We start from the raw sequence: 24573 nt of genomic DNA on the forward strand, positions 1-24573 counted from the left end.
GAGTGCCTACTGGAGGTCAGGCATGGTTCCAGGGACTGAGGAGACCCTCAGTACAGAAAAAAGTGAAATAAGCATAGGAGGGGGAAAGTGGGGCTTAGATTCTACTGAGAAGACCATAAATAAATACATAGAAAATATGTCAAGTGGTAAGTGCTGTGAGAAAAGAACAGCAGATAAAGAGGTGATGCACGGCGGAGCATGTGGTGCTAGTTTAGAACCAGTGGTCAAGAAAGGATCCTTTGATAAGGTTACTTTTGATCAGGCATCTGGAAATCTCAGGATAGATCTTTTCAGGAAGAGAAAACAGTGAGAACTGAGACTCCGAGGCCTGGCTGTGGCTGTATGTTGGAATAGCAGCCAGGAGACCATGATGGGGGTGGGAGCCAGGAGAATGAGCTCAGAGAGGTGTCATGGGACAAGCTCAGGTGGAACCTTGTCGGCCAAGGCAAGGACTTCGGATTTTACTCTAAGTGAGATGGAAAGCCACCGCAGCATTTTGAGAAGGTCATGCTGACTGCTGTGACAACAGACTAGAAGTCCATTTGGGAGACTACCACAGTAATTCAGGCAAAAAAAGTGATGGAGAAATACATGCAACAGACAAACACTGGCCTGAAGTGCTAACAGGAGGCCCACTGATGGGGCCCCTGCACCCCTTCTCCTTGGGGATGGATCAAGTGTCAGTGACAGAAGCCTGGCCCAGGCTACCTGGCTTGACTGAAACAGGGCATCTGTTCATAGCAGACATTTTACTCTATAATACCTTTATTTAAGACTTTTACTAATATAAATTACTTCAGAAGCCTGGGTAGGTAGTGCCTTCCTTCTGAACTTACCAGAAACTGCTGTAGCTTAATTCAAGAAGAATGAGAAAAATGGTTGGTTGGTTGGTTTTGTAAGCTGTATGCAACCTATCTATGGACTTCGCTGCTTTTCACCACTTTACTTCTCTTGGACAAAATACGAGCATGCTTATGACATGTAAGTAGACCACAGATGTGGGAAGAGCTGGGGTGGTGTGGACTTGGGGAGGCCTTTGTAAATAACTACAGGCTAATGAGGAAATCCGCTCCTTGTGATCAGCCGAACTTTCTGTTGTGTGTTCTCAAAGCTTGAAACATCAGCTACCAAAGAGATCTTTAACTAGCTACTTCCCTGGACAGGCACTGCCATGCCTTCCAGGACCGCTTGTGTGCTTTTGTGTGGAGCCCCATGGTAACTTCCCTGTGGGGCAGTCACAGGCCCCTCCTCCCTGTGCCGACCACATGCAGATCTTGGCCAGGTCTTCATCTTGGCCAGGTCTTGATGGGTAAAGTGCTGACTGGTGAGGCCTCCTTCTTCCTGCCTTCCTGCCATGTAGTTATTGTAAAGTGCAACTTTTCATTTTAAAACCACGTGGTTTCAAATGCATGTTGAACCTCGCCGACTGTCCGGGGGACTGCTGCATAATGACTCCTGGTGACAGCCTGAGGAGATCCTAGAAATGGCTCTGAGGCTCCCATGCTTACAGTCAGTCCGTTCACTCATTGTGACTGAGGCAAAGGGTCCCTTGATTTTCTTATTTTATCCTTTGGAGACTGGAATTTTCCCTTTCAAAATAACCTTTCCTATTCTTTTTTTTTTTTCTCCTTCTTCTCCCCAAAGCCCCCCAGTACATAGTTGTATATTTTAGTTGTGGGTCCTTCTAGTTGTGGCATGTGGGATGCTGCCTCAGCATGGCCTGACGAGTGGTGCTAGGTCCGTGCCCAGGATCCAAACTGGTGAAACCCTGGGCTGCTGCAACAGAGTTCATGAACTTAACCACTCAGCCATCAGGCTGGCCCCAAAACAACCCTTCGTATTCTTTATAACATTTTATCTGAATAAATTAAGGGTAAGGGAGAAAGGTGAATAGCGATCACATGGAGTGACTTCCTTAGGGATGGTTGTGTATATGACAGGCTTAGATAAAAATGGATAATTGAAATAAGTCAACCACCAATTTAGGCAGTTTTCCTCAAAGTCAGAGGAGAACAATATCACTAGATTATAAGTGCCAGACATAACTTTTAATTCTAATTGCTCAGAAACAATCCTGATTTCTTCTAAGTCATAACTTTTAAAACTAGTAATAAGGTTAAATAGCTTGGGTTATAAGATTTATCCACTTTAAATAAGGATACCCTATAAAGTACTTTATTGTGGTCACAAATATCAAGGTGCTTCTATATGGCTTCCGTGACTGTCACAACAGACCTTCAACAGGTACAGAAAGAAAAATGAGGTGCGGAGAGGTCAGGCTCAAAGGCAAATGTTTAAGAGGCCACATTACACACAAGGAATCAGAACCCAGGTCTTTGTCCAATGCCTGTACCCCACCCCACTCCAAGAAGACATTTAAATAACAGTTGAAATAATTTCTGGACATCAGTAAATTCATGTGATGTGTATGCTTTCTAATAAAACAGTTTTAAGGTCTTAGAAATAAAAATACTTTCATTTGAAGATTTAAAAATTTACCAGTTACTATCCCAATGGCATCCACACTAAAAAGGTAATAAGAAATAGGCAAAATTAATTTTAATAATATATTTTATTTAATTCAATATTTCCAGATTTTATCATTTCAACATGTAATCAATACTTAAAAAGTATTTATTATGATATTTTACTTTTTTCATACTAAAATTTTTGCAAAATTTGGTGATTTTACACTTTGTCTTTTAATTCAGATGCTAAATTTTCATTCAAAATACTTGCTCTGTATTTAGATTTCATAAAATTTACATTTGAAAAAGTAAATTCACATACCCAAGTTATTCCAAGCATACTTAAAAGTTTTCCAGTAACTGAGTTGAGAATCGATATTTAAATTAATTAAAATTTTAAAAAATAAAAATTCAGTTCCCCAGTTGCACTAGCTACAGTTCAAGTGCTCAAGAGTCCCACGCAGCCAAAGGCTGCTGTTCTGGACAGCGGTGATGTAAGAGCCACACAGATGTTGCTTCGGCTGAGACTGTTAACAGGATGGCATTCAGAGCGGACTGTCTCTGATCTCTTCTCAAAACAAAATCACTTCCTCGTAGCTTAAACTCTTCACTGTTCTCATCAACATATTATAAATAATTTAAAATTTTCCTAGTCTTATTTCCTCATAATATGCCATGTTTTCTAGAAACCTTTAAGCTGCATTCAGATTTTATGTATAAATGCTTCCGTTGAATTATGAAGAGGCTTATGATGATAGGAACTCTGAAATGACCCAATCAGTCATGCGCCTTTCTCTAGTGCAAACATTACTACAAAGTGTTAAACCAATCGCTGAAACCAGTGTTAAAAAGGAGATCCCACTATATTTTTTACGAAGTAATGATTAAATATTCCTTGAATACTTATCTAAATGGAACAATTCCTGAGAATCAAAATGTGAAAATATTTTTCTACCTATGCTTTAGTTCTCCAATTTAGCTCATTATCTCTTTACAAGTTGCGTGTTTAAAACATAAATGCTAAAAACTTAGGAATCAGACTGAATGATAACAGCTATGGAATTTCTTATTTAACTTAAACCTGTGTGACCCTTGAAATTATAAAACCCACTCATCAAAACAGATGATCAAAAAAGATCAAAATCTTTACCCAAAGTGAGTAATCCTGTGCTCAAGCTGCTGCAAAACTAGAAGAAGATTCTAATGCTGGAGCCCGTGACGACTGTCTAAAGGTGAGGCGGCTCCCCTCCCTACACCTTGGCCCTCAAGGCTTGGTCCCGCAGCTCCATCGCTGCGATTGCTGAGAGGTGGACTTCATCCGGCCCATCTGCTAAGCGCAAAGTTCGCGTCAGGGCATACCTGGAAAAACAAAGAGCGGGGATGGCAGGAGTTATCAGAGAGGAATGTGACACTTTAACATCAGTCGCTCTGATTCTAAGCCAAAACTGTTAATTTCTGAAGTGTCACCAAAGCAGTGATGAAAAAGACAACACAGGGAAAATCAAGGAAGATAAGCCCAAGGATTTCTGAAATATCTGGAAGTTCTCACCTTGGGAAGTGGAATCTTAAATGGCACAAGGCGGTGGGCTTAATCTCAGTCTTGCTTTGCTATAGGTTAACAGAAGTTGCTCGAACTAAGAGCTATTTTAGGTAAGCCCCAGGCAGTGAAGTATAAACATATAATACTTATATACTATAAATATATAGTGCTACAGATTGAGTTCTTTCTTAAGGTTAAAAAGTGATGGGGCACCAGACTCTTACCTCCAGTGTGATGGAGGAGGCACTGTCAGTGTGTGGCAATGGGCAATGGGCAACCAGAATCTGGACAGGAGATGTCATTGCATGCACTGCTGCAGACTGGGCTGAGGCCTCCGCGTGGAGGTGGTAAACCGTTCTAAGTACATACTGAAGCCTAGCTCCGGGCTCCCTTTGGCAGTCTCTGCTCCCTTCCTTCCCTTCCTGTTTCAGGGTGAGCCCCATGCTATTTCTCCATAGCCCAGGAACCCCAGTGCGTCCCCTCAGTGTAAAAGCTAACATGACTGAGTGAAATGATCACTATAATCATAATAGCAACTCTTTATTGGTACTGAGCTCTCTATTAAAGCACCCATGTTACTTCATTTAGCCTTCAGTTTTACTTTAAAGTAAGTTAGTATCTTTATTTTCTTTTTAAACAATTAGTGTCAAGGCATGATTTTTAACCCCAAGCCTATCAAACGTGGATGGTTATTAAATGACGTTCACTCACATGTTAGCCAGAGGATAATCCTGGGAAACGCCTGCACCTCCACACACTTGGATGGCCCGGTCAATGATTTTGCAGACGGCCCGAGGGGCAGCCACTTTAATCATTGCAATCTAAATAAGCAAGATAGAAAAAGAATGTTCCTTTCTTAGACAATACACAATGTGGCAGAATTTGATATAATCTGTATTTTCTTTGTGAAATGAGCAAGGGAACTTTCCCACATGATTCACCACTGAAACAGGATCTTTGACGAAAGCCAACAAAGAGATCTGTTCTAATGCAGCTAATGGCCATATTTCAGTCAATACAGACCTTCTGGAAAGAGATATCCCTTCCAAATCACATTTTATTTATTTATAACTTGCCTTGTTTCCAAAAGGATTTCAGGCAGTGGATAAATCACATTCATCACCTTAGGGATCATAAAAAGAGTTGAAGAGTCTTTATTACTTAGTTTTCTCTTAGTAATTTTATTGGCTTATTTAGAATTAAATGATCATATTCTTAGTCCATATAAGCCAGAAACATAAGAAGGCAGGGGATGAGAGGTGCCTGTTATGAAACCTTTCCTATGTGACAGCATAGTGCTATGCATTCTGCAGCATCTCGGTCCCTCTTCACTAGAACCCTAGGCCATAAGCAGAAAGGTTATTTACTTTGCCCAAGGTCACAAGGCTAGCAGAAAGTGACATACTGGGTACAATTCCAAGTCTGTATAAAGTCCAGAATTTCCCTTCTGCCTGTTGCTGCATCTTAAGAATGCTGAAGATATTCTGCATCCTGAAAATCATTTCCTAAAGCAGCCTAGTGAAAGGAAAACTAGCAAGTGATAGACATTTATAATCTTTAAACCAAAGTCACATGGAAGCTTCCAATATTCCGAGGGCCATCAAGCCGCCATGAAACCCGAAATGCCCAGTGGGTGGGAGGAACTGGAGAAGGCTTGGCAGCTGGTAGTCCAAGGGGCCTCACCTCCTTCTTAGCTCCAGCGCTGCCCAGAGTGTCAATGCTGTGGGCTGCTTTTAGGGTCAACAAGCGGATCTCCTCAATAGCAATGCGGCTTTCAGCAATCCAGTGAGCCACCACCTCCTGCAGCAGGCAAAGGGCAGCAAAAAGGAAGAGATGAGCCGATGTCTGATGGCCACACGTAACACAGCCTTGTAGTTTGGTGAGAACACTCTCTAGGCCAAGAACTGTTCCCAAGCCTTACCCTCTATATTTAAATGGAAAAGTCAATTCGTTTGATATACATCAGCCACCAAATACCCATGGGATGCTGCAATTAACACTGGCAGATTTTAGAAATTTTATTTGCTCTGAAAAATCATTTATTTTGGATATCTTCATGTCTAAAGTCAAGAAGGCTGAACTCAGCAACTGTCTTATTGCCAGAACACTCCTCACTGGCCCTCCTGAATGCTAATCGCACAGTCTCATCGAAATTTGGATAAATGTATGGTCGCGGACCTGCTTATAGACAATCTGGATAACCCCTAGGACAATTTTTGTGGGGGGATGGTCCGGGAGCCATTTTTTGTGTTACTATTTATTTAATAAAAGTTAGCTCTTTCTTTGGTGAACTGTTCTATGAATTTTAACACATGGTGTAACCACAATCAAATACAGCACAGTTCCATCTCCCCTAAAGCTCCCTCCTGCTGCCCCTGTTTAGTCACACCCTCCCCTACTCCTAACCTCTAGCAACCCTGATTGGTTCTCAATCACCATAGTTTGGCCTTTTCCAGAATGCCATATAAGTGAAATCATACAGCATGTATTCTTTAGAGACTGGCTTCTTTCACTCAGCATAATGCCTTTGAGTGTCATCCAAATTGTTCTGTGTATCAACTGTCCATTCCTTTTAATCAATGAGTAGTACTTCATTGTAGGGATGAAGCACAGTTTGTTTATCCATTCACCTGTTGAAGGACATTTGGGTTGTTCCTAGTTTTTGTGATTATTAACAGAGCTTCTGTAAACATTTGCATATGGGTTTTTGTATGAGCATACCTTTTCATTTGTTAAAGCAGATACAAGGAATGGAATTGTTACATCATGTGGTAAGTGCTTTTAAGGAGCTGTCAAACAGTTTCCAGAGTGACTGTACCATTTTGAATTCCCACCAGCAGTGTATGAGAGTTCCAGTTGCTCTCCAAACCATCAGCACTTGGTATTGTCAGCATTTTTTATTTTAGCCATTTTAACAGTGTGCAGAGGTATCTCATGGTATTTTGAGTTTGCATTTCCCTAATGGCTAATGGTGTTGATCACCACTTGATGTGCTTATTTGCCATCTATTATATTCTCTTTAGTGACATGTCTGTTCAAATAATTTGCCCATTTCTTCTAATTAAGTTGTTTGTTTTCTTACTGTTGGGTCCAGAGAGTTCTTTATTAGGGATACAAGTCATTTGTGAGATAGGCAATTTGCAAATATTTTCTCGTAGTCTTTTTTCATTCTCTTAATAGTGACTTTCATAGAGCAAATGTGTTTAATTTTAATGAGGTCCAATTTGTCAATTTCTCTTTTATGGGTAGTGCTTTTGGTGCATGTCTAAGAACATTTTGCCTAATTGCAGGTCATGAAGATTTTCCCTCTATGTTTTCTTCTAAAAGTTTTAAAGTTTTTACCTTTTACATTTAGATCTATGCTCCACTTGGAGTTAAATTTTGTATAAAGTGTCAAGTTTAGGTCAAAGTTCATTCTTTTGCTTATGAATGTCCAATTGTTACAACACCATTTACTGTAAAGTCTAGCCTTTCCCCATTGAACTGCCTTTGCACCTATATAAAAAATCAGGACACATGGACACAAATTAAAAGCATAATATCATTTACAATCACTCAAAAAACTGAAATACTTAGATGTAAATACAACAAAACATGTGTAGGACTTGTATGCTGAAAGCTACACATAGAAGATAAAAGAAATAAAAAGAAAGCTAAATAAATGGAGAGACATACCGTGTTCATGGATTAGAAGACACAACATACTAAAGATGTCAATTCTTCCCAAACTGATACATAGGTTTAACACAATTCCTATCAAAATCTCAGCAAGATTTTTTGCAGATATAGACAAGATTATTCTAAAATTGATATGGAAAGGCAAAGGAACTAGAATAGCTGGAACAATTCTGAGGGAGAAGAATAAAGGGAGGTGAATCAGTCATCCTGATTTTAAGACTAATTATATAACCACAGTAATCAAGACTGGGTGGTATTGGCAGAGGGACAGACATAGATCAATAGGACAGAGCAGAGAACTCAGAAATAGACCCACACAATTATGCCTGAGTGATTTTTGAGAAAGGCAATTAAGGAAGGGTAGCCTTTTCAACAAATGATGCTGGAGCACTTGGACATCCATAGGCAAAGAAATAAACGTTATACAAAAATTAACTCAAAAGACATTGCAGACTCAAATGTAAAACTTTTAGAAAAAAATTATAGGAGAAAATCTTCAGGATCTAGGGCTAGGCAAAGCATTCTCGGACTTGACACTGAAAACACGATCCATAAAAGAAAAACTGCCAAATTAGAGCTCATCGAAATGAAATGCTTTTGCTTAGTGAAAGACCATGTTAAGAGAATGAAAAGATAAGCTACAAAGTGGAAGAAAATATTTGCAAATCACATATCTGGCAAAGGATATTATCTAGAATATACCAAGAACTCTCAAAACTTAACAATAAAAAACCAAACAATCCAGGTAAAACATAGGCCTAAGACATGAAGTGAAGAAGACATAAGATGGCAAATAAGCACAAGAAAAGGCAATTGACGTGAGGAGCCATTAGGAAAATATAAATTAAAACCATAATGAGATAGCACTATAAACCTACCAGACGGCTAAAATAAAAAAATACTGACACCACCATATGCTGGCGGGGATGTGGAGAAACTGGATGACTCATACACAGCTGGTGAAAATGAAAAACAGTATAGCCATTCTGGAAAAGACTTGGGTGGTTTCTTAAAAAATGAAACGTGCAACTGCCATATGACCCAGCAACTGCATTCTTGGGCATTTATCCCAGAGAAATAAAGACATGGTCACAGAAAAACCTGTACACGAACGTTTATAGTAGGTTTATTTGTAACAGCCCCAAACTGGAAACAACACAGATACCCCTCAATAGGCAAATAGTCAATCAAGGAATACTGCTCAGCAATAAAGAGGAACCAACTTTGATACACATAACCCAGATGACTCGCCAGAGAACTATGCTGAGTGAAAAAAACCAACACCAAAAGTGTGCGTACTGTATGATGCCATTCTTGAAATGACAAAATTATAAAAATGAAGGACAGATTAAAGGTCACCAGGGGTTAATGAGGAGGTAGGTGTGAGAGTGACGTGGGTGTGGCTATAAAAGGACGACACGAGGGATCCTTGTGGTGATGGAAATGTTTTGTATCTTGGTTGTATCAAAGATAATATCCTGGCTCTAAGCTTGTTCTATAGTTTGGCAAGATGTTACCATCGCCAAACTATAGAAAGGGTTTGGTAAAAGGGTCCAAGGGATCTCTCTGTATTATTTCTCCCATCTGCATGTGAATCTACAGTGATCTCAAAATAAAAATTTTAATTTAAAAAATTGGTATTTGCTTCTCATTTGGCGTAGTGAACTTTCTCTGAGTTTTCTCCATTGGTCAGAACTTGGAAGAGGAGTCGGGAGGTAAGTGGAAGAAAGTGGAGATAAAACCTCACCATAAATCCCACAAGCAGCCAGATTCAGAATTCAGCACTGAAACTCAGGAGACATAAGAAACGCTTCCAGTTGGCAGCACTGGGCTTTCTTTATTCCCAGTTGTAACCGCAGAACTGGTGTTCACAGTGGAGAATGATATTTGTTAAGATAAGTTTGACCGGCAGACAAATACAGAGTTCTGATGTGAGCCACATTAACCTTCCACAGCCACCTTTACGCCTGGTCATGTTAGCTCTGGTACATTTCTTCAGCAGTGGATATTTGATCAGTTTCCCTACCAGTGATGTTCACTGTGATAGCTGCTAACCACATGTGGCTGTTGAGCATTTGAAATATGTCTGGTCTGAAGTGAGACATAGTATAAGTGTAAGTACACACCCACCAGTATTAAAAAACAGAATGTAAAATACCTTATTAATACATATACACATATATATATATTTTTTGCTGAGCTAATTAGCCCTGAGCTAATATCTATCGCCAATCTTCCTCTTTTTTTTCCTTGAGGAAGATCAGCCCTGAGCTAACATCTATGCCAATCTTCCTCTATTTTTTTTTCAAAGCTTTTATTCTTCCCTTTTTCTCCCCAAGGCCCCCCAGTACATAGCTGTACACTCTTTAGTTGTGGGTCCCTCCAGCTGCGGCATGCGGGACACCGCCTCAGCGTGGCTCAATGAGCAGTGCCATGTCCGTGCCCAGGACTCGAACCAACGAAACACTGGGCCGCCTGCAGCGGAGCGCACGAACTCAACCACTCAGCCACAGGGCCAGCCCCAATCTTCCTCTATTTTTTATATGTGGGTTGCCACCACAGCATGACTAACGAGTGGGGTGGGTCTGTGCCCAGGATCCCAACCTGTGAACCTGCGTGCTGCAGAGGAGTGTGCTGAACTTAACCACTAGGCCATGGGGCCAGCCCCTTATTAATATTTTCATGTTGAAATGATAATATTTTGGCTATATTCAGTTAAATAAAATATATCATTAAAATCAATTTCATCTATTTCATTGTACTTTTTTTCTTTCTTTTTTTTTTGAGGAAGATTAGTCCTGAGCTAACATCTGCCACCAATCCCCCTCTTTCTGCTGAGGAAGACTGGCCCTGAGCTAACATCCGTGCCTATCTTCCTCTACTTTATATGTGGGATGGCTGCCATAGCATGGCTTGACAAGAGGTGCTTAGGTCTGCACCTGGGATCCGAACCAGAGAACCCTGGGCTGCCAAAGTGGAATGTGTGAACTTAACCACTGTGCCACTGGGCTGGCCCCTCATTTTACTTTTTAAAAATGTAGCTACAAGAAAATTTTAAATTACATTTATGGCTCACAATATATTTCTCTTGGACGCCTCCGCCCTCGAGATTGAAACAAGGCCCTGAATTAACAACTTCAAACAAGCCTGCAGTGGTCAGTGAGTATCTTTTTGATGGCTGTAAAACTGGGTGAGTATCACTTCATGAACAGACCCCAAATGCATTTACTTCTTAGCTTTAGAATAAAGGAAAGTGTTCTCGATTGGGTCTCTACAGACCCTAGATTTGCTGAAAAACATTAAATGGGCAGAAACCAAGTGCCCTGAGGGGTTGCCAGATTTATTCACTAAGACAGAACTTGGATACAGAACTTTTTGCTCTAGCGCCTGTGATAGTTTAGAAGGCAGCTGGAAGGAGTCTCCAAATTCAGGAAAATGGAATGTTCCTTTAACAAGTTGAAAAAAAACAAAAAGCAGGCCCAGATTTCTGTTTATGACATGCTCACACATCTCTCTTGCCTCTGCCAGATCATTTTCTTTGTGCCAAATGCAAGAAGTCTCCAGTGAAGGAAGGCATATTTTTGAAAAGTCCAGGCTTGTTCTGCTTGATACATTGACTCTAAAAAGCTGGAAGGAAATTTTCCTCTAGTACAGTCTTAAAACATCTCTCATGAAAGCAACCCTTGAGCAGAGGGCTTTGTGTTCAAGACGCCTGTCCGTCAACCATTCCGTGTCCCCCCTCACCCTGCTCCAGGGTTTGGATGGCAGTCTTGAAAAGAGAAAGGCCTAAGAAGTGACAGTTGAAGAAGAGCTGGGAGCAGCTCTTCAGCTCCTGCTCCAGCAGCAGCGTCGAGTTGTATCCATGGCCCCCAAAGGTCACACCTTCTCACCTCCTCCCACAGGCCCCATCCAACAGATGAACCTCTGCCCTTGCCGGAGACTAAAGAGGTTCCCCACAAATTATTCCTAGGTGTGTGTCATAAAGCAGGCTGTATTTTTCCATAAGAACAATGTTACAACTAAATCACAGATATGCTGAAGAATATTTCACAAAAAGCAAACATAACCTATAGGAATTAAAGGTAAAAAATATACTGCAAAATTTTATAAGATGGTCACAAATGTACTTTACAAGGGGACCAATGTACTGAAACATGCATGTCCAGCAAACACATAGACAATTTCATCACGTTTGACCTAACGCTAACACGTTAGCAATCCTAAGCATTAAATATTTAATACTAACTTTTCTCACCTTCTTAAAAGTTAGAAGGGCTTTTTGGGGAATGATTTGGATATCCCACTTCTCTTAAGAAGTTTCCCAAGGGAGTCTTATTCCAAGGAAACAAGAGCTTCTTTTCCCTCTTCATAAACATTCCCTAATTTTGATTATATTGCCCGCATGTAACTATATTATTTATTGTGCTTTGTAAACAACAGACTCAGTAATACATAATTTATAGATGAGAACTGAAAAAGTCATGAACATCCCACCAAATTTTGGTCCCATTTCTAGTTGTATTTCTCAGCAGGGAACTCACTTCCTCCTGAAGCAGTTCATTTCATTTTTAGATCTCTCTCCTTCCACTGAGTTTTAGGCTGTTTTACTATATCTCTATACTTATGTGTCCTAATTCCTTCCAGAAAGCCAAAGAACAAGGCAATCCTTATTCCTTATGATGGCTCTCTCTTGTCCACAGAGAGTGCTAATGTACCAGGTTCTCTAGAGAAGGAGTCTGAGAAAGTTGAAGGAATTGTCCACACTCCATGTGCTGAGATGTTGAAGTGTTTTAGGAGTTATTTAATCTTTCACAAAGATAAATCTCTCTCATCAGACTATATTTAAATACAGATATTAATACACTTTCTGGGCAAGAATCACCTTGTTTATGTAGAGGAAGTCTCTCTCGGACCAAGAAATGCTGTTTTGGTTCGAGGTTAGTGTAGTGCGTTGGGCTACAGTAAATTCAAATAAGTAATCATGCTTACATGTGAATAAAGTTTCTTCTTAAAGGCCACCCTTTGTGTTGCCCGTTCACACATGATCTGCAAAGCGCATTCTGCCAAACCTACTGTTCTCATACAGTGGTGGATTCTGCCAGGTCCAAGGCGGCCTTGGGCAATTTCAAATCCCCTACCTTCACCTGTGAGAAAGGAAGGAGAACATGAAAGTGGCTACAGCCCATTTATTTTGTTATTTTCACAAACCCTGAGAAAATGATGAGCTGCCCTCAGTAAAGATGGCATTCTGGTACGAAAAAAGTCAGTTCTAGAATAAGGTTCATGATACATTCATGGAACTTGTGATTTCTATGTTTCTTAAACCACCATCATTAAAGATTTTGATCAAATTTGAGAACTGTCTCTTGATACCTTCTATGCATAAGCTACTTTATTTGTGCTGAGATGGCTACAAATGTAGATAAGGCACAGGTCCTACCCTAGGAGTTTAGAATCTAGAAGAGGGGGCAAGGAAGCCAGGGACAAGGGATATAGACAGGGATAAAGAAAGGCAAAGGAGGGAGAGATTGTAGCCTCAGGGCCTGGCAGGCATCTAGGGCTTGTTGAGTGGATGGCGTGAGGAACACAAAAACCCTCCTGAAAGAGGTGGCATTTGAGATGTTTTCCGAGGTTGGGTGGGATTACAACAAGCAAGAGGATGGAGTCATTCCAGGCATACAGCATTCAAAGTTGTTTATGCCTCTAATGTGTATGTAAGCCTGGAATTCCGAAAGTACTGAGGTTTTCTTAAAACAAGTAGAGGCCTGAAGATCATGTTTTAGGAAAAAGTGTATTGCTCTGAACTGTGTAATTTTTGTATTTAGCTATAGTTTCAATTGATGTGATATACAAAACCACATCAAACAAATAAAAACTTATTCCATGTAAGAAAATCTATAAAATGGAAAATTTTTCCCTTATAAATGGAGTAAGAGGGGAAAGTATCTAAATTAAGGGAGACTTCCTATCTTTTCCAGATTTAGACCTGAATATATTTTAATACACAATACTGGAGAATCATTTTCCAAACTTATCTCACCTAGTATTAAATTGGAGGCAGGAACTCGCACTTGATTAAAATGGATCTCAAAATGTCCTCCATGAAAATTATCTATAAAATAGAAAATAAAATTTTAAAGAGCAAAATGAGTTCACCAAAAAATCATCACATATAATTAATCTGCTGAAGTATAATTACTCTTTGAATGCAGGATTTTAAAGTGTCCTCGTATGTCACAGACATTACTAGGTAGACCTGCGCCCTGAACCCTCAGCACCCGTAGCCCGGAAGACTCATCAAGTTAGAAGGGATTGTAGAAATCATTTGATCCAGAGGTTTTCAAACTCATTCTTTGAAGTTGTAAAGCAATGAAAATGGAAGACAGCTCCACGGCTCCAATTAGACTATTTTATTATTGCTGCTGCTTTGAAGTTTTTTATATATGGACTTCCAAAGAAAATTCTGCTTGGAAAAAAAAAGGTTCCAATGGTTCAAAAGAAAGTGAGTAATGTAATTCAGGTTTCTTATTTTATCATTGTGGAAATCAGTGCCTAAAGATACAAGGAGGCTGCTTGTGGGGACAGAGCGAGCAGAGCTGCAGACACGGAGGAGAGACTGGACCCTCAGGCACGGTTACTCCCAGTCTAGGCTTGCTCACTATGTGTTGGCCTCTTGGAAATGCTGACCTTTGACTGAGACTGGGAACACATTCACACTCCTGTCTTTACATCACCCTCCTCCCCGCCAAGTTCTGGAGATAACCTCATGCTATCTCCTCCACACCCTTTTCCTGTCAGAATAGACATTTATAATCAACCGTCTCCACACTGTTTCTTTTGGCCTTGGGCAGAGGGACTTGGAGAGGTGCTGGTGAATTTGTCATACTGAAAGTTCAATCATAGGCTCTACAATGGAGGGTATTTGCAGCCAACCTATATTATATACCCATTTTCAGGGTCTTTCAGGCTTTTGCTCTGCAACCCAACAATTTCCCATGCACAATTGCTCCAGTGAGCTTGTTCATCCCCATCTTGCCAACTACACTTAACCTGTGGGTGCATTCTACAGCTGCATCCTACAGAAGGTGATGATGTCAGATATTCTATAAAACTGCAAGTCTTATATCCGCTACTTGAACATTTTCATTAGCCATATTCAACAATAAAGAGAAAGCCAGGTCATCACAGAACCTGAAGTTCAATGAACTTTTTCATAGCATTTATCACCTGCTAACATGCTACTGAATTTACTTATTTACGTATTTGTAGTTACTGCCGGTCTCCCTCCCCCAGCATGTAAGCTCCGTGAGGGCAGAGATCTTAAGTCTATTGTGTTCAGTAATGTATTCTAAGCACCTAGAAGAGTGCTCAGCACTCAACGGATACTTGCTGAGTGAATGACCTGAGCAGCAAGGAAACAATGGACATGAGCCTGAAGTGGGTCGCAGGAAACAGAAGTATCCTTGCTTCTTAGAAATTCCACCCACAGACAGAAGGAAGGAAAAGTTTTGCATTCAAATCAGTCAAAACTCAGTGCTTACTAAAGCTCTTATAGTCTGATTGATTAGGAAAGCTAAACTTGAAGACAGAAATGAATTTCATTGTGGATTATCTAGATTTAATTTTTCTATGTCTATTTCATTAACCTATCTCCTGGATGACAGAGAGATGACTGGCAGGGTTGTTACTCCTTGAATACAATCTGCCCTTTCCCAAAGTAAACAGATGAGGTAGAAGCCTGCACCACCTCTCTTTATTTGCTCTATTCGGAACTCCACTGGCATTTATATTAAGACAATCGTCAGCGCCAAGAGATTTCTAAGAACACATCTCATGCATTGAAATGCTACCGATTCCTTTCAATGTTACTGCATATTCCAGTCTCCCTGCTTGCTAATGCATGGACATGTGATCGAGTACTTACCCATATAGCCAAAAACTGACAATGGCCGTATTACTTCTACTCCAGGTGTGTTGATAGGAACAAGAATCATGCTGTGTTGTTTGTGTCTGGTCAAAAGAAAAACAGATGTTAGGAAAAGTTTGCTAAGTGGAAAAATAAAACAGATGTTAGGCAGAGTCGCAGTTGTCATATCTTCAGTTATGTAATCATGTAAGCAATGATGTCGGGAATGGTAACTGTGAAAGACATATATCAAACACAGTTGGATGCAATGGATTTGGAACAATGACAGTAATTTGAAAATAAGTGACAGTTATTTGATTGCAGCTTCTCATTGCTCAACTGTGGTAACTGGGAACAGATATACAATAGTAAATGTTTCAAGACTTAGCCTTTGATCTAAACATCTAATCACTTAATTACTTAGATAGTTCTGAAAAATTTATGTTTTATAATCTGATCCAAACAGCTCTGAGGATTGAGCAACACTTTTTAATATAGGAAATTCCACAGTGAAGAATGCGCAGCAGCACTCCCTAAAAATGTTTCCTAAATATATCTTTTAGCAAAATAATTATGAAATACAAATATGTGACATTTAATCTCATAATATATTTTATATTATTAGGATTTGTGAGCCCAAATGGAACATTTGAAGTAAGTTAAGTGGATAGAGAGAAAGACTGACTCTTATTCCTACATGGATTTTTCGATCATAATTGTTTTATTACCTGCTGGCAGAGTTATTTTTAGTTCTTCCCAAAACAATTGCAATTTTGCAGTTTGGATTCCCAGCTCCTAAAACCAGGGGGGAAATGAGCAGAATACATTATAAAAGGAAATTTTTAGTGTGACATTACCTAAAAGTTCTAATTCTTCCAAGTTTATCTCTGGCAAAAAAATAGGCAAATAGAAAGAAAACCCTTGATTCATTAAAAAAAATACTTATGTACAAAACTGTACATCACTCAAGAAAAATGACCAGGCCAGGCCAAGAACGGACCCCATCAATGAGAGCTGCTGCACGAAAATAACCAGGAGTCAAAGAAGCCATGAAATAGCTGCAGCCCTGAGACAAAATGACGGCTCCCCATTCATACCATCTCACACGTCAGCATGCTAGAAATGTTGCGAAATTCTTCTAATGCATTTCCTCCTGTTTAGATCTCATATTTTCTGACATATAGACAAGAAGGTATTAAAACTCGTATGATATTTACCTCCCAACCAGTGGCTGAGAAAGACCTCATTCCCCAGCCATGGAGTTTGGTGAGGGTGAGTCTGTTTAAAGACCTCAGTGCCTATCCCAGACCGCACCATTCACCCTGGCTCTACTACAGAGTGGCAGAAGATGGTTTGCTTGGAGCTGTCCACACGTAGGAGGCTCTGATTCCACCTTCAGTAAGCTTAGGTTCTCATTTATTGATTTATAAAGGTTAGAAATTTGAAAATACAAAGTTATTCTCATTTTAATGCAAACTTTTATTCTATTACAGTTTAGAGGTCTATGGCAATTCCTCAAAGGGGCCTTCTTGCAAAAAGTACATTTCATTTTCACAGTACCTGGTCCTTCAGGGAAACTACCATATAACTGAATTGATTTTAAGTGGACAAGGTACCAGGTGGCACTCTCACAGGCAGGTATCTGACACTTAGCCTGAAGAAGAAAAGTATAGAGCATGTTACAGAAAAACTAAAGAGAGTCATTCTGAGACTTCGGGGGGCCTTGGCCTGAAAGCTAGTTTCCCACCAGCTGACCTTAAGGTGAGTCTCAGCCCTGCTCCACCGAGTCTCCTTATAGAATTCCTACTCAGGAGAGAAACATGGCTGGAAAAGAGCTCTGTGTTAATAACAGACAAAACCTCAACCAGCTACCCTTCCTCTTCTCTTAAGTGTGAACAGAAAACCAAGGATCTGTAGTATGTCAAGAGAGCCTGCAGCATTAAAGAGAATGACTGACCAAAATACACAAAGTGTAAAACTGACCGTGGAGGAACGAAATAAAACAAGAAACAGAACCTAAAACAAAACACCAAAGCAAAACTGAGCTAAATAAAACAAAAACTCTAGCTACCATAATCTGAAAGATCTCAATGTGTTTCAGCCATCAAACCAGAAAAGGATGCTATGAAACAGAAACCACCAGAGAAGAGGAAGATAAAAACTTAGAGATTAACATATGATTGCTAAACCAGTTTAGGCACTGGCCCGGTGGTGTAGTGGTTAAGTTCACACTCAGCTTCAGAGGCCCGGGGTTCACTGCTTTGGATCCCACCCAGGCACAGACTTACACACTGCTCATCGAGCCACGCTGTGGCAGTGTCCCACATAGAAGAACTAGAAGGACTTACAAGTAGGATATCAACTACTTACTGGGACTTTGGGGAGGGGAAAAAAGAGAATACGTTGGACATCCATAAAAAATGAATAAAATTATGCATTTAAAAAAACATAAAGTTTAATAGAAGCACTAAAAATGAGATTAAGAAAATTCCCCATAAGCAGAGGAAAACGTCAGAGGCTGAAAGCAAAGATAAGAAACACTGTGAGCCAACACATGAAGTCCAACATCAGAGTAAAAGGAGTCTTATAAAGAGACAACAGAAAAATAGAGGGAAGAATTTATCAAGGAAACTTGAAGAAAATTTTCTAAAACTGAAAAAAAAATCTTCAGATTAAAAGGGCCATTGACTGGCAAGAAGAATCTATGTCAAGATATGTGCTTGTGACATTTCAAAATATCGACAGTAAAAGGGAAAATCCCAAAAGGTTTCAAAGAGAAAAAAACAAGCCACTTAGAAAAGACCGAGGGTTAGATTTCTCATCAGCAACAAGAGATGCGAGATGAAAATGAAGAGTTCAGCCTACAATTCCATGCCCATTCAAAGTATCAGTTTCTGTGATGGCAAAGTAAATACATAGTCAGACATGAAAATCTCAGAGAATTTACCTATTATGCATTTTCTCCTCAAAAAGTTAAGAATGTACTCAAGCAAAATAAGGAAGTAAATCAAGAAAAAGGAAGTCATAGGATCCAGAAGATAGTGGATCCCAGGAAAATAATATATGGAAATCCCAGGATAATTGAACTGAAGTATGCCTAAAAGGTATCCGTCCAGATTGGAATAGGAAGACTAAAGACTCCCAGAGAGAGGTGTCCAGAAAAGAGAACTCAACAGAATTAAAGGTACAGTTTAAAGGTGTCGGGGTGGGGAGGGGTAAGAGGGAGGAGACATAAGATGATAAAAGCAAATAATGCAATGAAAGAAAAATGGCAATTAGAAACTCCAGGAAAATAATTTTTAAATGTACAAGTGAACAATGGCCCAAATATAAAAGAAAAACAATATGGCATAAATTTAAGTAATACATAGAGTATAAAACTATTCTAATTGACGCTGATGCTTAGAAACACTCTCCCTACGATGGCCGAGGTGATATTACATTGTATCAGTTAGAGACGGACAGGAAATCTATCTAACACACTACCCAGAGCAGCACTGAACAATATTTACAGAGGCCTATAAGGTAAGTGCCATGTGTTAGTTTTCAAAGTCTAGAGTCATCCTGTGGTCAACCATGATGTGGTCACAAGACAAAACATAAATGTTAGTAATCCTATGTAAAGTAGAAGCTGTTGCCGATAGAAGGGAAATATAGAAGGGAGGGAGGAAAGATAGAGAAAGGGGTAGCAGCACCCATATCCTTACGTTATCAAGTGGAGCATGAAGAGATTCTGTTACACGAGGATGCAGAGGAGAGAGTTAGAGACATCATCTAAAGTTTAAAAAGTAACCAACAAAAATTTGAAATAAAACAAATATCTTCATTAGGAAAGGGCACAGATTTATAATACAAATGAGTGAAATGGTCACTATTCAAATTGGGGAGTCAATGGGCAGTGTCTAAAATGAATAAACTAGGAGAGAGAAAAAAGCATTTAACCTAAAATTATAGCAGAAACTAGAGAACTAAAACTAGAAACGCTTAGAAGGGTTCTCTCTAGGGGATGGCATTGGGGTGTGGAGGGATGGGGAACAGCATGCTCTTAGATGTTTTCAGATTTGTTACCATTCGTAATTGAATAATAATAGTGATAACAACAACTACTACTTTTAAAAACATCTTAAAAAACTAGCCTACTATGTTGTAAACAGATCTGTAGACCCCAATTAGGAGAGGGAGACTGAGAGACTTGCTGAGTAAACTGCAATTTGTTTTTTTCTCTCTCCTAATCTTCTTTTAATCTGAATATTTAACCTGCGGGACGTGGAGGCGCCGTTTCCTGTACACTGGGGCACTTCCCCGCTTCTTCTATGTGACAAGACATAACTTCAGAAATCTCACACGCATGCTCCGCCTTATAAAATGCTTAAACTGATAAAAACACTAAAATGAGATTCCATCTGGGAAAGGGAGGAGAGGGAAGGGGAGGAAGGCAGTGTGCCTAAGAAGTGACTGTGCTCATCCCCAGGCTGGTACTGGAATAAGGAAACACCTTAAACTGATTCAGAGCTTTAACCACGTGATTGCTTTCTCCATGGCCAGTGCCATGAATTGTCAGAACATGCATCTTATATACATATATATGATTTTACCTATGACTAGAAAGGAAGGGAGAGGTGTTTTAACTAACTGGAACAGGAAATTTTTTAAAACACAACATTCAATTGGCCATTAGATGCCACACTGTAATCAGATAACAAATATGTTAGGCAAAATTGCGTCTATTTTTCCCCAAATATATGACTTACTGTCTATATTATTTATGAGATACAGAGAAAAACCATTTTCTCTACCCTTCTGGGATTTTGCAACATAATCTTATTACTAAATCCAATCATTTCAAACAAGATAAAATAGAAAGTTATGATATTGAAAAGGAATGGATCTATTTTTCTTTAAAAGAAAAATACAAGCATTTTCATAAAAAGAGAAATGTAATGTTGTTCACGTAGAACACTTTACAATGCCTTGAAAAGTCTGCAGTATGTGTATTGAGATTCAATATAAAGAATCTTAATTCAGGTTAAACATACTTATTGTACATCAACCAATAATAAAAGGCAGTTTTAGAATTTCTAGAATTTGTTCTTCTTTATATATATATATATGTGTGTGTGTGTGTGTGTATACATATATATATATATAAAGACTTTATTTTAGAGCAGTTTTAGGTTCACAGCAAAATTAAGGGAAAGGTACAGAGATTTCCCCTATACCCCCTACTACTACCATGCACAGCCTCCTCCATTATCAACATCTCCCACTAGAGTGGTACATTTGTTACAATTGATGAACCTACATTGACACATCACAATCAACCAAAGTTCATAGTTTATATTATGGTTCACTCTTGATTTTGCACACTCTATGGGTTTGGACAAATGTATGATGACATGTATCCATTATTATATATTTCACTTCCCTAAAAATCCTCTGTGCTCCACCCATTCGTCCTTCCCCATCTCCTGAACCCTGGCAACCATTTATCTTCTTCTTGTCTCCATAGTTTTGCCTTTTCCAGAACGTCATATAGTTGGAATCATAGCCTTTTCACTTAATATGCATTCAAGGTTCCTTCATGTCTTTTCAGGGCTTCGTAGCTCATTTCTTTTTAGTGCGGAACAACATGCCAGTATCAGGATGTTCCTCTTTTAAATGGCAATCTCTCCCTCTCTCCTCGTCCTCTGGAACTCCAATTACGCATATTTTGGACCTTTTGATATTTCCCCACAGCTTCCTAAGACTCTGTTCATTTCTTTCCACTTTGTCTTCAAACTGGATAATTCCTAGTGGTCTATCCTCAAGTTCATTAACTCTTTCCTCTGTCATCTCCATTATGTTATTCATTCAGTGAATTTTTTTCAGATATTTTACTTTTCAGTCCCAATATTTCCAATTAGTTCTTTTTTTGTTTTACATTTGTCTTCTAATATTTTCTATCTTTTTATTTTTCCTAACCTTATTGAGCAAATTCATAATAGCTGCCTTAAATCCTTGTCTCATCATTACAACACCTGAGTCATTTAGAGGTCAGGCTTTCCCCTTGAAAATGGGTCATGTTTTCCTGGTTCTTCATTTGGTGAGTAATTTTAGATTGTATTCTGGACATGGTGATTCTTTTGTTTTGAAGACTCTGGATTCTGATATTTCTCTCTGAAGAGTGTTGATGTTTTCCTTTTATCAGGCAATTAACTTAGGGAGAGTCAAACTGCAGAGTCTGTCCCTTTAGGTCGGGGGTAGGGGCAGGGGACCAAATTTCAGTTTCAGCTTCAAGGTGTTTTGAGTCTGCCCTGTGCATAACTTTTGTTCAGGACTTTTGCCAGAGACTTGGGCAAAGTTTACACAAGAAACCTAGAGCTCCCCTTTTCTGGCTTTCTCCCTTCCTGGAATACCACCCTACTCCCTCATTTTCCAGGAGCGATGATGGCTGCCCCAGACCCTGTCCTCTTGTTCCTCAGGACAAAAAGACATGAGTTTTCTAGAAAGTTTCAGCTTTCTCCCACCACACTGTGTCTTCAGGCCAAAGCCTAAAAATGGAAAACTCACCTTATGCCTGTTTCATCTTCCAAATTTTGACTGTGTTACAAAATCAGGCTGCCTTTGGCCACTCCCCAGAGTCTTCTGGTAGTCATTTTTTATAGCTTTTTAGTTGTTATCTGTGAAAAGGTTGATCTTAGGTGCTTACTCCACCACACCACAAGTGGAACTTCCCTCGAGTTCTCTTCTTTAAACTTTGCCCCAACTAGATTTTCTTATCCAGTGTGACAGTTTCTTACATATTCATGGACCTATCATTAATGTCAGCTGAAATTTCAGAAATGCAATGATCACCTCAAAATATGATCATATAAGCAGAATTAGAAATTACAGGAACTCTAAAACTTTTAAATCAATAAAACAGCTTAAAATTCTAATCCCTGCAATTATTCTGTATTGTGAATTACACATGTAAAGTAAAATATAGGTAACATTAAAATGAAATTGTTTTAAAACCAATGCTTGTAATTTGGATTCTTTCAGATTTAATGGAATCTACTTTTCTTTTTCTTTCTTAAAGATTGGCACCTGAGCCAACAACTGTTGCCAATCATTTTTTTTTCCTGCTTTTTCTCCACAAATCCCCCCAATATATAGTTGTATATATTTTTTGTTGTGGGTCCTGCTAGCTGTGGCACGTGGGACACCACCTCACCATGGCCTGATGAGCGGTAACATGTCCACGCCCAGGATCTGAACCAGTGAAACCCTGGGCCGCCAAGGTGGAGTGCGCAAATTTAACCATTCGGCCATGGGGCCAGCACCCTAATAGGACCTACTTTTCAATCAGTTCTGAAAGGACTCTCTTTAGAAAAAAGGATGTTTCAGCTGCTGCACCTGCCAAACTTTGATGAGAAAAGATTCCCTCATTCATATATTTCAAGATTAAGTTTTAAAAATCTCAGATGTTACACTTGAAAAATTTTTTTTTAAATTTTTTATTGCAACATCGGATTATAACGTTATATAACTTTCAGGTGTACATCATAATATATTTCGAATTCTGTGTAGATTACATCATGTTCACCACCCAAAGACTAATTATAATCCAACACCACACATGTGTGCCTACTCACCCCTTTCGCCCTCCTCCCTCCCCCCTTCCCCTCTGGTAACCACCAATCCAATCTCTGTTGCTATGTGTTTGTCATTGTTTTTATCTTCTACTTATGAGTGAGATCATATGGTATTTGACTTTCTTCCTCTGACTTATTTCACTCAGCATAATACCCTCAAGGTCCATCAGATGTTATACTTTTGATGGTTAGTCCATTTGACTATCCTCATTTATTGGACCATGTCTGAATTTCCAAATTGTGTTTCCTAGTTTTATTTTTACGAGTGTGTCCTTCTGATGTTTATAGGTGATAAGAGATAAAAAATGAATTCCACTAATCTGAGGATCAACCCAAAAAGCATCAGGATGATTCAAATGGCAGATGGTAATACTTAAATTTCGTTGTGGATCTTAACTGAAATTTCTTATCTGAAAACACTGGGCTGGGGAAATTTTTTACCCTTGATTGGCCCTGGCTGTGCAATAATATGCGATCATGCTTTGATTTTTAGTTAGAAATTATAGAGAATCTTTCTCAGGGAGGCTCACTTTTAATTTTTCAACTGGATATTTTTCTACTTGGGGTTTTTGAGGTTTTAATTGTAGGCAGCCTTGAGGCCCACAGTTGAAGGGTTAGGCCACTTGCCCTGTATAACACATAGTCTCCTTGGTGGGCATACTTCTGAAATCAGAAATGGCACGATTTGGTGTTCATTTTCATTACAGATCTCTTCTTTCTCTACTTTCTATCCTGGTAATCAAGAACATTTTGGGTAAATCTTTTAAGGTTTCATGGATTTTAATCCCAGATAACCAGAAACTGAATCCTTCAAAAATAAAATCTCTATGATTCCCTTAAACCCTAGCTGAAAGCCCTTTTTTTCTAATATTCAGAATATATATTTTTATTTCCCAGTAGCATTTCTTGCCTTGCTCTTTCTATCATAAAAAATTGTTGCCACAGCTTTATATAAGTGTGCAAAAGATTTCAGATATTAGGTAAATTTTGAAGAAACTCAAGAAACAAGGCAAATAATTCTTTGATTTTGCATTGCTCAATCTAATATGGAAAAGCAGATTCTAAAAAATAAAACTTCTAAATTGGCTCTACTTTTGGGGTCATTAAGGACAGGAAGTAAGGGTGAATACATAGATTGTAAATTTTGAAATATTTTGATTTAACCTTGATATTTCAGAAAATGGGAAAAACCCCTCAAAAATACATCATCTCATCGTAGCTACAAGCAGAATTTGGCAGCTGCAGCAACTGAAACATCCTTCTAAATAGAGTTTTTGCTCTTTTATATTATTTTAGTTAATGAACAGGATACCAAATGTCATCAATGAAATATATTAGAGGAAATCTGAATAGACCAGAAAACAT

At 39.1% G+C, this 24573-nt stretch overlaps 2 protein-coding genes across 3 annotated transcripts in view; one reads left to right on the forward strand and one right to left on the reverse strand.

The window, feature by feature from the left end:
- Positions 1–24573, forward strand: part of ACKR4 (atypical chemokine receptor 4) — a 92917-nt gene that overhangs the window by 13387 nt on the left and 54957 nt on the right. The window lies entirely within an intron of this gene.
- The window catches only part of ACAD11 (acyl-CoA dehydrogenase family member 11), an 84312-nt gene continuing 62292 nt past the window's right edge, over positions 2554–24573 (reverse strand). For both annotated transcript variants that reach the window (XM_070576052.1, XM_008534397.2), the window contains exons 14-20: positions 16321–16387; positions 15611–15696; positions 13727–13798; positions 12676–12830; positions 5692–5808; positions 4720–4829; positions 2554–3827 (exon numbers count right to left, since the gene is read on the reverse strand). In XM_070576052.1, coding sequence (XP_070432153.1) covers positions 3719–3827; positions 4720–4829; positions 5692–5808; positions 12676–12830; positions 13727–13798; positions 15611–15696; positions 16321–16387 — 716 coding nt within the window. In that variant the 3' untranslated portion in view covers positions 2554–3718. The remainder of the gene's footprint in view (positions 3828–4719; positions 4830–5691; positions 5809–12675; positions 12831–13726; positions 13799–15610; positions 15697–16320; positions 16388–24573) is intronic.

Source organism: Equus przewalskii, chromosome 15 (assembly GCF_037783145.1).
Source record: "Equus przewalskii isolate Varuska chromosome 15, EquPr2, whole genome shotgun sequence".
NCBI classification, from domain to species: Eukaryota; Metazoa; Chordata; class Mammalia; order Perissodactyla; family Equidae; genus Equus; species Equus przewalskii.